At 32.7% G+C, this 12,964-nt stretch overlaps 1 protein-coding gene across 1 annotated transcript; it reads left to right on the forward strand.

The window, feature by feature from the left end:
• The first annotated feature begins 2,880 nt into the window (after positions 1-2,880).
• Positions 2,881-6,624, forward strand: LOC105127102 (E3 ubiquitin-protein ligase At1g63170-like). The gene is made up of 5 exons (XM_011028225.1): positions 2,881-3,093; positions 3,724-4,520; positions 5,612-5,737; positions 5,830-6,115; positions 6,247-6,624. The coding sequence occupies exons 2-5, from the start codon at positions 3,868-3,870 to the stop codon at positions 6,478-6,480; spliced, it is 1,299 nt and encodes a 432-aa protein (XP_011026527.1). The 5' UTR covers positions 2,881-3,093; positions 3,724-3,867; the 3' UTR covers positions 6,481-6,624.
• Positions 6,625-12,964: the final 6,340 nt, after the last annotated feature.

Genomic DNA, 12,964 nt, shown 5'->3' on the forward strand with positions numbered 1-12,964 from the left:
TATCAATTAGTAATACACCTAATTCATCCACTTTTACGTGTTATAATTGCTTTAATCCTTGAACAACACTTTTCTCATCTCAGTTTTTAAGCTTTGTAATTTAATCTCTATTATTATTATTATGTTAGGCTAGATCCTCAAGAAAGATGCTTATAGTGAAAAACTTTGGCAACTTGAAAGTTTCTTAAACTTTTTTATTAGCAAGATGGAGTTATAATAAATTAAAACGATAGGATACAAGGAAGAAACAAAAAATGATGGTAATATATACATGTTGCATTTGTTATTTTTATGAAGAAGATGTTAAGTTGTCCTTTTTCACATAAGTCATGCTAGGACTCTATAACCAAACAAATATCTTCAAATTACTATAGATTTTTTTTGGCAATGTAATAATCTTGAAAGTTATTATGATATGAGAGAATATGTTATTATGATATGAAAGAATATGTTATAGTTTGATTAGAGATGTTGCAATTTGCATTTTGACTATATATTTATATATGGGTTTGCATTTTGGAAGGTTAGGTGGATAAGAATTAGAAAGAAATAAAAAAAATATTAACCCCCTCCAAAAAAATAAAAATAAATTAGGCAATTGTAATTAGTTTTTTTAATTAATAAAAATATCAAAAAAGCCTGTTTTGCAAGTTTTATACAAAAACAAATTGAACCAAAATTGATCGGTTTAAACTGATTTCTAATTTGATTTGATTCTAATTTTTTTTTTTAGTTTAGTTATCTTTTTTAGTTCAAAACCGAACTAAACCGAAAATGATCATCTTACCTAACCATTCAAATTTTTGAAACAACTCTTCAATTTGTTTTTCCTTGAAATTTAGTATATTTTTTTATTACTATTTATTTTATTTGAAATAATTTATGAAATTAGATTTTTTTCAATTTCATCCTCTTTTTATTTTTTTACTTGTTAGATTTGGTCTTCATTCTTTTGTTGCTATATGTTTTTTAATCCTTTTTTTAATTGGATTTGTTTTTCAATTTAATCCCTCAACCTTTGATTATATTTTGTATATATTCAAATTTTGTTCTTATTTTCCTAATTGCTATATTTTTTTAATTGGATTTTTTTTCAATTTAATCCCTCAACATTTGATTAGATTTTGTATATATTTAAATTTAGTTTTTATTTTCTTGATTGCTATTTTTTTTCTATTTTAGATCCTTTTTCTATTGATACTTTTCTTTTTAATTTCATCCCTCAATATTTTATTGATCAGGATTTTATCTTCATGATTTTTCAAGATTTGTCTTTTATGGGGTAATCTTGATCTCAAGAAGTAAGTCATAGATTTGAAAAGTTAGTTATAATTGACTTGAGTCTTTTTTAGATTATTTTTTATAATTATTTTTTATAATTTTATTTTTTAAAAATTAAATTTTATAATTTTTTTATGAGTTATTATAATCTCGTGAGTGAGTTCGTAGATACAAGGATAAAATGTGTGATCAACTCTATGAATGAGACGAGTGCACAAAGAAAAAGAAAAAAAAGAACATGAGTGTATTAAAATCCAAAACTAGTGGGTGTAAAAGCAATGAAATGAAAAAAATAAGAATTAAAGTGTAAAGTAGTATTTCACACCAAATATTGTTAAGAAGGAATCAAACCGTAAAGGACCATGATATGGCCCAATGTTAGACACTTGGATTTTAAATTGAAGTTTCATCAACCATATTTTTTATTTTTTAAAAAAATCTCAAATTAATATATTATTTTATTATTTTATTTTGATATACTGATGTTAATAATAATAATAATAATAATAATAATAATAATAATAATAATAATATATTTTAATATATTTTTAAATAAAAAATATTTTAAAAAATAATTTTTATTATATTCTTAAGCAAACTCCAATGCACATAAAAGACTAAAAATAACTTTACACCTAATAATGTTTCACTTTGAATATTATAATTTTAAAATATCTGAATACCAACCTCATCAATTATTTAAATAAATATTGATGAAGATAGAACTTTACTGAATAACAATGAATATCCCTTTGTCACATACTTGAATGGTAGAGAAGACCGTGAGTTTTTTTTTTTTTAATCAATACGCTAGTTTGAAAATAGATAGTTTACTTAAAAACTAATTAAATAGATTTAATGTCTGCACTTAATCAATACGCTAGTTTGAAAATAGATAGTTTACTTAAAAACTAATTAAATAGATTTAATCTCTGCACTTGAAATTGAGCTAAAAGTTTTCTTTGCTAATATAATAAAATCCTAGAAGATATTCTGTATTTAATTTTCTTGCTTTTCTTAGAAAACACATATTATACTTTCATGATTAATTTTTCTAAAAAGTTTTTTTTTTAAATCATATCTATATTTGTAATAATTAAAAACATAATAAAACAAATTTAAACCCAGTGGCGGAGGTAGGGGTTTTAGGCCCCAACCACTACAAGAAAATATTTTTTTCAGTCTATCTCTTGAAATTTTAATTTTTTTAAAATAATTTTTTAAATTTATTTCTTCTAATTTTTTTTCTTACTCTGCCCTGCATTCAACTATGTACGCCTCCATGATCCAACAACGTATGATTTATTCATGTAGAAATTAACCATACTGAAATATACAAGTACCTTGTAAAATATAGAAAATTAATTATAAAAATGAAGATTTTGCTTCCATGTACGTGATATTCTAAGCATATAGACACGCTAATATCCGTCTTTACCGTCTAGAGGACCATTTAGCAAACATTTTTAAAACATAGGGCTAAATGAAACACTTGGTAAACTATAAGGGCAAAAAGAATACTTTACTCAATTCGAAGTTTCCCATGTCTTGCATCATTGACTAGACAAATATCCTTCAAAAAAGAAAGGAACAATAATGAAGAAATTCCTTTGCTCGTAAAAAATAAAATAAATAAAAATATAAATATTCCCTGACCAGGTAGGGAAGCAATGGAGATCCAAAGCTGAGTCTTCCTTTCTGTTTCTCTCCCTTTAAAACAAAATTATCAAAGCGACCAGCTTTCTTGCACTCTCCGCGCCAAAGCGACACCGTTTTCATCTTTCTTCTCCTCTTTAGCTCCAATTCAATCTGGTAAGTTTCGTTCTTCTCTCTTTTCCTCCAAAAAGCGACGCCGTTTCAAATTCACCTGATCACTCCTCGTAGATTAGGGTTCTTCTTGTCTTATTTGGGGAACTCGAGTCATTTGTTTGGGAACGGCGAAATTTGTCTTGTTTTGGAGTAATTAGTGGTTAATGATATTGATTAATTTGTTTGGTTACCGAGAAGATTGTGTGCTTAATTGAATAAATTGAATTGATGGAGTCCTTACGCTTAAGAAAATGATGAAATCTAGTTGAATCTCTTGTTTTGTTAAATGTGGGGTTGATGTTTGTTTTATGTCCTTGAGTTGATAAGTGATAGAAAGTTTTGATTTTTCATTTCTTGGAAGAGGAGGATCGGCATTACTTTTTTGGTGGTCTAAAGGACAAGTCTTGGATTTTTAATGTTTTGGGTTTTGAAGAAAGCCCATGAAAATAAAAGTTTAGAATTTTGGGTTTTTTTGTCATTTGATTTTTCATTATTTAAGTAATTCTGCTGAGCCAAGCGGTTTTATTAGTATATTAGGCGGTGGCTTGGATTTTCAGAATGTTGAATGATGAATTACTACACCTTCTCATCGACAAATTTGTCTTTGTTTTTTGTGCTTTTCTTGTTGAACAGAATTGGGATTGTTCCGCTGTTTGTGGTGTCTAGCAATTTAAGTTTTTGTGGGACGGACATCTCAGAGAAATCTTGGGACGGAGCTGTGATCTTGTTCCAGTGATTCTATGCTTTCATCATTTTCGGTTGTCTTGTTGGACTTAAATGGATGTTGTCTCAACGGAACTACATTCTGAAAGTCAGACTGACACTTTCCCATTGTTAATGGAGCGGCAAGAGAATCTTAACAGTAGTGAGCATATTATTGACATACGTAACGAGGTATCTGTATCACCATCTCACAATAGAACTTCAACTGGTTTGGAAGCGTCATTGCATGAGGACAGACCTTTGAGTGGCGTGAGAACACCCAGTTCACCGCCTCCGACATCTTTGTCTAATGGAACAAACTCTCGGAGCTCCTCATTAATAAGGAGAGGGGAAGCTCGTCGACGCAGGAGTCCTTTGAACTCTGGTTTATGGATTTCTGTTGAATTGGTTCTCACGTTGAGCCAGATTATTGCATCTATTGTTGTTTTGTCTATGTCGAGGAAGGAACATCCACGTGCACCATTGTTTGCATGGATTGTTGGTTATGCATCAGGATGTGTGGCAACCCTCCCTCTTCTTTACTGGCGTTATAGTCATCGTAACCAGGCTTTGGAGCAAGACTCAGCTCAAAATCATCAGGGTTCTGCACATATTAACGTTCCTGCAGGACCCTTTTCTCTTTCAGTTAGTAGGAATTCAGAAGGGGAGGATCGCCGATCTGCTGCTACATCACCTAGAGGTGGCCAAAATGCAGTATTGAATGCAAGGTACGAGTGCATGACTTCCGGTTGTAATTGTCATTTTTCTCTTCTAAACATATATTAGTTAGATATTCTTTGTTGTTTTCATCATATAAATGAATGTGTCCTGTCCAATTGCATGTAAAAAGGTCGTCCAATTCATCTGGTTTAATGATATTTTCTTTCCTACTTCAAAGTTGAAGCTTCATGAAAATCCATTATATAGCTGCATATCCAGTATATAGCTGCATTACACGGGCAAGGAGTAGATGCTAGGTTCTTTGAAGGGGTATGGGCATTATTTGGTATCAAAGCTAACTTAATGTTTGGATGACTATCTAATGCGCTGGATATGATGAAGCTGGTTTTGATCTAGCATCCCCACTAGCCCACCCCTAGATGATACTTCTAAGATAATGGAAAGAATCTGGTTATGGTCGCACCAAAGAGGGTCCTGGGAAAGAGAATATAGAGACAGAGTCATCCTCTAGCATCTACCCTTATAAAATGGACACAAGTACATGAAATATTTTCCCAAATATTTTCTTGATCTCACTCCAATTCCCCCCCATTTAATGGTGATATTATGCAGCTAATGGGGGTAGCATCTCCTTTTCATTGTTTTTAGATGGTGCCAGGGTTGATACTCTTATTTCAAAACTGTTTACACATAATTTTTAAGTCAATTTTTCAAAAGCAGCTGGTTTGGGGCTGGCACTGAATTCATATTCTGTGGTGTTTGGGCCTTGGGAGGGCTCTATTCACAGAGTGTAGATTGGGAGCTCAACTGTGTTGAACTTTTGACTGGGGAATGTGCATTTCAGCTTCTTTTCTTTCCTTTTCTGATTATCATGTGCTTCTTTGATGGCGATCATTGTTTCATGTTCAAAATGATTACCCTCTTCAGGTTGAACTTTTGTTTGTCTTTTATTTAGTGTCACCAACTATTTAAGAAGTGGTTTTGAATTGCTTGTGTTATTTTATTGCATGATATGCTTTAGTGTCTCTTGACATTGGTATTTTTTTTAGCCATTGAAATCTGTCAAATAAAAAGCAAATTCTTTAATTATTTTGAATATATAAATATCTGGCTCTGAAAAAATTGTTTTCACGTGCAGGCTCAAGGTTTTGTTGGAATACTTCAAAATGGCTTTGGATTGCTTTTTCGCAGTTTGGTTTGTGGTTGGCAATGTGTGGATATTTGGAAGTCACTCATCTGCTGAGGAGGCTCCAAACTTGTACAGGTATTGCTATATCGTATATTCACCACAATGTTCCTTTTGGTACCTGCCATTTGAGAGAGCTCACCCTTATTTTACATCCTCTTACATTTCAGGTTATGCATAGTGTTTCTTACAATTAGCTGTATCGGATATGCTATGCCCTTTATTCTGTGTGCAACAATCTGCTGTTGCTTGCCTTGTATAATTTCTATTCTCGGGTTTAGAGAGGATCTGACACAGACAAGGGGAGCCACACCTGAATCAATTGATGCCTTGCCAACGTACAAGTTTAAGCTAATTAAAAATAGAAATGGTGAGGATAGCGGCTCTGGTGCTGCTGATGGTGGGATTGTGGCTGCAGGGACAGAAAAGGAACGTGTGATCTCAGGAGAAGATGCAGTAAGTACCTCCAGATTCTTGGAGGTTCCTTGTCATGATCATTTGAGATATGCATGTCATATTCAGGATGCATGGTCTCGAGTCTTGTTATTGGCATTATTACTGATGATCTAATGTTGTAACTGGTACAGGTTTGCTGCATTTGTTTGGCAAAATATGCAAACAATGATGAGCTGAGGGAGCTACCATGTTCTCATTTCTTCCACAAGGATTGTGTAGACAAGTGGCTGAAGATCAATGCATCATGTCCTCTTTGCAAGAGTGAGGTCGGTGAAAGTGTTTTAGGTTCGGTCCCCGGGTTAAATTCTAGCCAGAGACGGGTTGAAAATGGGGCCGGCAATGGCATGGCCAGCACCATGTTTTGACCCTCTATATCATACAAAATAGTAATACCATACATAAATAATTGCGATTTTGACTATGCTGTAAAAAGTACTTCATTCTTCTCTTTCTATGAGTCTCATGGACCAAAAATTTAATCAAGAATTGGTGTGGTACTCTTCTAACTTTTCCTTCTGCTCACCAAAGTTGAAACAATTGTCATCGCGCATACTTCCCCTTCTGCTCACCAAAAGAGTTGAAACAATTGTCATCGCGCATACTTCTGCTATCGCTTCTCCCTTTTTCTTTTTTCCATTTTCCCTCAATGTCTTATCTCAGACAATCTGTTTAATGGTATATGAGACAGCTAAGCCACATAATGGCTCTGTTCAATCTGGCAACAAAAAATCCCAAGAGAATAATTAAAATACTGAAATCTGAAAGTAGAGTTAACTTGTGAATTTGGAGAGACATCTCTCACTTGATCTGTCGCTTTGTATTGTGTTTGTATATTATTGGGCTATGAGATTTCAAGCTAGCACATCACTCTAGATTTCTCACAACTCGCCTTTAGCTCTGAAGTTACAAAGGCTAGAAAGAACACTATTGATGACTCGTATTTGAGCTTTGCTAGCTTTAGTAAACAACAGATCGTCATTGGCAAAGAAAAGATGACAGATGCCAGGAACACCTTTGGAGACATGAAAAGGATGCCTGGACTTGCCCGAAACCTTCTTGCTAATCAGGCAAGCTAACTTCTCCATGCATAAAACAAACAAATAAAAAAAAGAGGGTCACCTTGACGCAATCCATGATTATGAGTGAAGGAGGGAGCTTCAAACCATTCCAAAGGAGAGTATGGGAAGATGACTGTACGCAGAACATGATCAGATTAATAATTGCTGCAGGAAATCAGTAGTAATCTGAAGGTAATCCCAACACTATCATAAGCTTTCTCTAGGTCGATTATTTCCGCCAAAGCACCATGCTTATTTCTTGTCTTTTGCATATAGTTCATCACTTTTTGAGCAGTTAGGCATTATTCGAAGTACCATGTCCTGGAATAAAACAGCTCTGGAGGGAACAATGAGGTGGCCAAGATATGGGTGCAACCTATTCACCATTAATTAGCTTGTAAATAACATTATAGAGACTAATTGGACACAACTGTTTAAAACTGGTGGGCCTGTCTTGTTTAGGAATTAAAAGAGAGTTTCAGCAACATCCTTATTAAAATTTCCATTCACAAAGGTTGCCTGCACAAGCCTCCACACATCATCTCCTACCTCGTCCCAGTATGTTTTAAGGAAATAAGGTTGGAAGCCATCCTTCCCGGAGCTTTAAATGAATCCATACTCATAAGGGCAGCATGTATTTCGTCTTTTGAAACAGGCTTCGTCAATTCTATTACTCCTTCATGTGGCAACTTTGGGACCTCAACACAATCCAGTGCATGGGATTCAACTGAACCTGCAGAACAAAAGAGAGATTTGTAGAATTTAATAGCTTTCTCCTAGAGAATATTATCCTCAGTACACCACGATCCGTCAGGAAGGGAAAGCCAATAAATTTTGTTCTTCATCTTCGGGTAGTCATGAGAGTGTGGAAGAACTTTGTATTCATGTCTCCATGACACACCCATTTTTCTCTAGACTTCTGGAACCACAGTGATTCTTCTTGCATAAGAATTTCATTATATTCACGACTTAGCTGACGTTCCAGAGAAGAGAGAGCATCCAGCTCGTACTGATTTTGTAAACAATTCTGAACACCCCTTAGCCTACCTTTAATTACGTGTTTCTTTCTAAAAATATTCCCGAAGGTATTCCTGTTGAATAAGATAGAACCCTTACGAACCTCATCCAAACCATGAACAACAAACATCCTGACCACTCTTGTCCTAGGCATTAGCAACAATGTTTTTATAGTCAGAATGGGTAATCCACGTTGCCTCAAATCTGAAAGGCCTACCTCATGATCTGGTGGGGGTCTACCACATCTCAGAAGAATAGAATTATGGCTCGAATGCAACCTACTTAAGTGCTCCATACAAGACTAAAATTTGTTTGTTTACGCGGCTGCTAATGCATTTTAATTAAAATATAGTTTGGAATCATTTGATAATAAAAAAATGATTTATTATGTATACCTTCCATGAAATACTATTAATGAAAAATAAAAAAATCTTATTTTTCATGCATTGTATATGTTAATTATATTGTTCATTAAACAGTATAATTAGCATTAACAGTGCAAGAAAATTATATTGTTCATGAGTAAATTGTACTGTTTAATAAATAGTGCAATTCACTTGTACTGTTTATATAATTTTTTTCAGTTTATTAATTTTATTAACATTAAAAAAAACTAGTTTAAAGTAAATTAAATTTATTTGTAATGTGATGTGAATAATATTTTTTTTCTTAAAAAATTAGTATAGAGTGAATTAAATTCATTCCATTGTAATATCAATTTTATACCTGATAATATTTTATTTAATTTTATTACACGTTCAAAAAAATTGTGAAAATTATAATTTTTATCGGATAAATTTTACATGTAATAGAACTATAAATAGTTTAATAGAATAATAAAAAATATTTTATATAAAGTATTATTTATTTTATGATATAATAGGAGTAATTAATTTTACAATATTTAAATTTAAAACCATCAATATTAATATATATTATTTTAAATTATTTTATAATCTCAATTTTAAAAGCATTCTTAACTAAACACATTAAACTATTTTTTTTATTTTAATTTAAATCATAATTTTAACCAAATATTTATTTTTTCAAATTAATTTTAACTATAAATATATTTTATAAAATAATTTTTTTCAAATAACTTATATAATCCACTAAGAAAATGCAGTCTGCCATTCCACCGAAGAAAGAGCCCAATCCAAGGGAAATGTAGATTTCGTTAAAGTCTCCCATAAGAATCCAAGCCCCTTGAACTTTATTCTTCACTAAAATAAGATGGTCCCAGAATTGCTGCCTCATATGAGGGATGAGATAGGCACACGTAATTGAAAGGAAGCTGCAGTTCTGACCCGATGTAATCTTGATAGTTACACACTGATTAGTAATATCAACTACAGTCGTAGAGAAATTGGATATGGAGGATAGCACCCACACACCGCCGAAATTGCCTTGCGCTTCAACCACCGCAGCTGGGGAAGAACCCAAATTGCGCCAAAAATTCTCCATCCTTGCAAACTCAGCATGGTTCCTAGAATAACAAAGAAGGTTAGGTGAAACTTATTGACCAAGTCCCTATAATTCTGTTTGTTCAACATGTTCACCACTCCATGAATATTCCAGGAGAGTATAACCATATCTGTAAAGACCTGCATCATGATAATAATATACAAACTACAACTTCTCTTGTAGCACTAACAGGTTGCTCTTTGCCAGCCACATGAGAAATTCCTGGATCATGAGGGCTGTCCTTTGTACACCTTGTCATATCATAAACCTCTACTGAAAGCACATCTTCTCTAAGGCTCAAACCCTTCGGCTCGTGACATATGTTCCCTGACTCCCCAAACGGAGCTTTACCACCACTTCTAGTTGAGAAGACTACAGACGTAGAGGAGGGGAAAACTAAGTCTTTATGACCCGCTGTAGATGGCACAATCTCTTTCTGTTTCCCCCTTTGCGATGCCACCTCTTTCAGCAACAACTGACCTCCCCAAGGGTTCCCCCACTTTGGGCTCCTCTTTTCTGTAATGTTTACTATACTGGTTCACAGTCTTAAGAAATGGGCTGCCAAATGATTCTAAGCCAATCTCCATGAGTCTCACTAGGGTTAGCAGATTTCTTGACAGCTGATGAGGAGACGTTATTGCTGGTATTTTCCTCACCTACCGCAACCATGTTCAGCCCTTCAACCTCCAACCCCTCTCTTGTTGCACCGTGACTGTTTATAGCACTGCAACCTTTTCCCAAGTGACAATAACACCCATACCTACTGCAGATTATATGAAGCCCCTCATGCTCCACTTTGTATCAATTATCTCTGATCCATAATTTACTCACCACTGGCTGGTCTAGGTCTATTTCCACACACACACGAGCAAAGTTTCCTCTCTCCACATTGAGTGTGTTCAAATCGACCTTAACTGGAGTTCCAACTGTCGTGGCCATGGCGCCAAGCAATAAACTTTCGTCATAAAAGACAAGATTAAGGCTGGAATTCTTATCCACACCATCGTTCGGTTAATTGTGGTAGTGGACGAGTTGAAATCAGTGGACCAGTTCTGTAAAGACAAATAATGATAAAATATCATCCATGGACCACCATTAGTCATTTTCTCTCTATATATCTTCTTCGAGATCAAACGTGACCATAAAGAAACCGTTGCCTATATCCATGAGTTCAAAATCCCCGGTTAACTTCCAAACCCCCTTCAGTCGCGTCTTCGTATGAGAGAAACCAATCTTATTCAATGATCAGGGATTGATGCCAGGGAAAGCACATATCATTAAAAACATTGCTGTCGCAAGTGCGCCCTTGACGTGACTGGATGTTGGGTCAAAGTGTCCTAATTATTTGATTTATAATTATTAAAAATTCAGGTAAAATTATTTTAGAAAAAATTTCAAAATAAATAACTAATTATAGCTATTAAAGATATTAACATTTCTAATATATTTTATATGAAATAAATTATATTATGTAATTTAAATATAATTTAAAAATATTAATTAAATTTTAACCGGTAACCTAATTATAATTTAAAATAAAAATTTATACTTGTAAACAAAATTAACATTCTGAATTTGTTACAGGTTTATATGCTATATAAATCCTTATAGAAATAATTCATATAAATAACATGACAGGATCATCTATTCTAAAAGGTATAAGTGTTTTTTATGATTTATATATTATGGTAAAAAATACTTTAAATTAAAATTATTAAATATTTAAAATATATAAATTTCATAGTCAACTCCTGATATTTAAATATGAGTCTACTTATAGATTTCATATTTATACTGAAATGTTAACTATTAATTTTCAGATAAAGAAAAAAAAAACTTAGGATTATTGAAATATCAGCTAATTTTTTAAGGAATTTTACAAATTTATTGTAAATTCCATGAAAATACAAAGAAACACAAAAATATTTCTAAAACAATACTAAAACATTTTTTTTATATAAATAAAATATAATTTTTTTATAAGGATTAGGTTGTATGCAACAAGTAAAAATCTTTTTTTTTTTCTTGAGGTCATGTTTGGTAAAAAAATCTTTTTTTTTTTATAAAACTAAAATTATTAAAATAGACTTAGGCAGTATATGCCAAACATACCCTTAAGCCAAAGAAAACTTTTAACAAAAACATTGTCAGTCAAACATGGTCTTAACTTATGACCCGACTAAGTTAATGTAAAATTTTTGCTTTGACTATAAATAGAACCAAAACATATGGTTTGATTTGAAAATCAATAATATAGCATTCATACACTTCAATTATCACTTAAAAACCATGATTTTGTCAAAATGGATATTAGTTCAAAATAAAAACCCTATAATTAAAACCTGTAAAGATTTGAATCAAAAGTGAGCAACAACACCTATCATTAATAAAGAGTTTAGGCAACAATCTATTTCCATTTTTATACTTGATTAGCATTAACTTGTTTTGTCATTAATAAAGAGTTTAGGCAACAATCTATTTCCATTTTTATACTTGATTAACATTAACTTGTTTTGTCATTAATAAAGAGTTTAGGCAACAATCTATTTCCATTTTCATACTTGATTTGCATTAACTTGTTTTCTATTAGATTTACTTTAGCTCTTGTAAGAGGTGTTGCTCTAATTCCAAGACCTTAAACTTGAAAGAGACTTTTCCATGCAACATTAAGGAGGATATTCCAAATCCATTAACAATGTTAGGAGGTTTTGTTGGGATTGGGTCAATCCTTACTTTCGCTAAAGAGAACTCAATGTTCATGAAGGATTCTAAACATTCAGGTGATGGATCAACATACTTTATACTAAAAGCCCTTTCTCTATAGAAACCCATGACCAAAAGGGACCAAAATAAAGGAGAAGCTCAACAAAGGCCAGGACCCAACATAAAAGGTTCAGCAAAGACATTACCTTCTTTTTTTTTTGTTACGTGTTTAAAGCACCTATGAGTCTAGCATTTTGCAAACTTAACCCTTTTGGGTTTGATTATACACTAGGCCCAAACTGTCGTGGGTATCGTACCTTGCTAGACTTAATCCCTTTTAAACAAAGTCTTTTTTCAAGTACAAGTGCTTGAAATGAGAATTTATAGTCATCATCTCTCTATTCCCTAGCAGATTAAAAGGTATTTTAAAGGCTATCTGACACGACTAAAAGATTGATGTCTTCTCCCAAGTGCAGGAGTGTCGAAGTAATAAATAACCCGGCAAGACCGGGGTCGAACCACAAGGAGGTTAATTGTACAAATTATAAACAACAATAGTACAACAACAATAATAATAATAATAACAATAATAATAATACTAATAATA

Source organism: Populus euphratica, unplaced genomic scaffold, assembly GCF_000495115.2.
Source record: "Populus euphratica unplaced genomic scaffold, PopEup_1.0 scaffold50.1, whole genome shotgun sequence".
In the NCBI taxonomy this organism is placed as follows: domain Eukaryota; kingdom Viridiplantae; phylum Streptophyta; class Magnoliopsida; order Malpighiales; family Salicaceae; genus Populus; species Populus euphratica.

What these genes read in the sequence shown, in the direction of transcription:
- LOC105127102 (XM_011028225.1), top strand. Translation starts at nt 3,868, where the DNA reads ATGGATGTTGTCTCAACGGAACTACATTCTGAAAGTCAGACTGACACT. An exon ending in AATGCAGTATTGAATGCAAG is followed by an intron (nt 4,521 to 5,611) that starts GTACGAGTGCAT and finishes TTTCACGTGCAG; the next exon opens with GCTCAAGGTTTTGTTGGAAT. An exon ending in TGATCTCAGGAGAAGATGCA is followed by an intron (nt 6,116 to 6,246) that starts GTAAGTACCTCC and finishes TAACTGGTACAG; the next exon opens with GTTTGCTGCATTTGTTTGGC.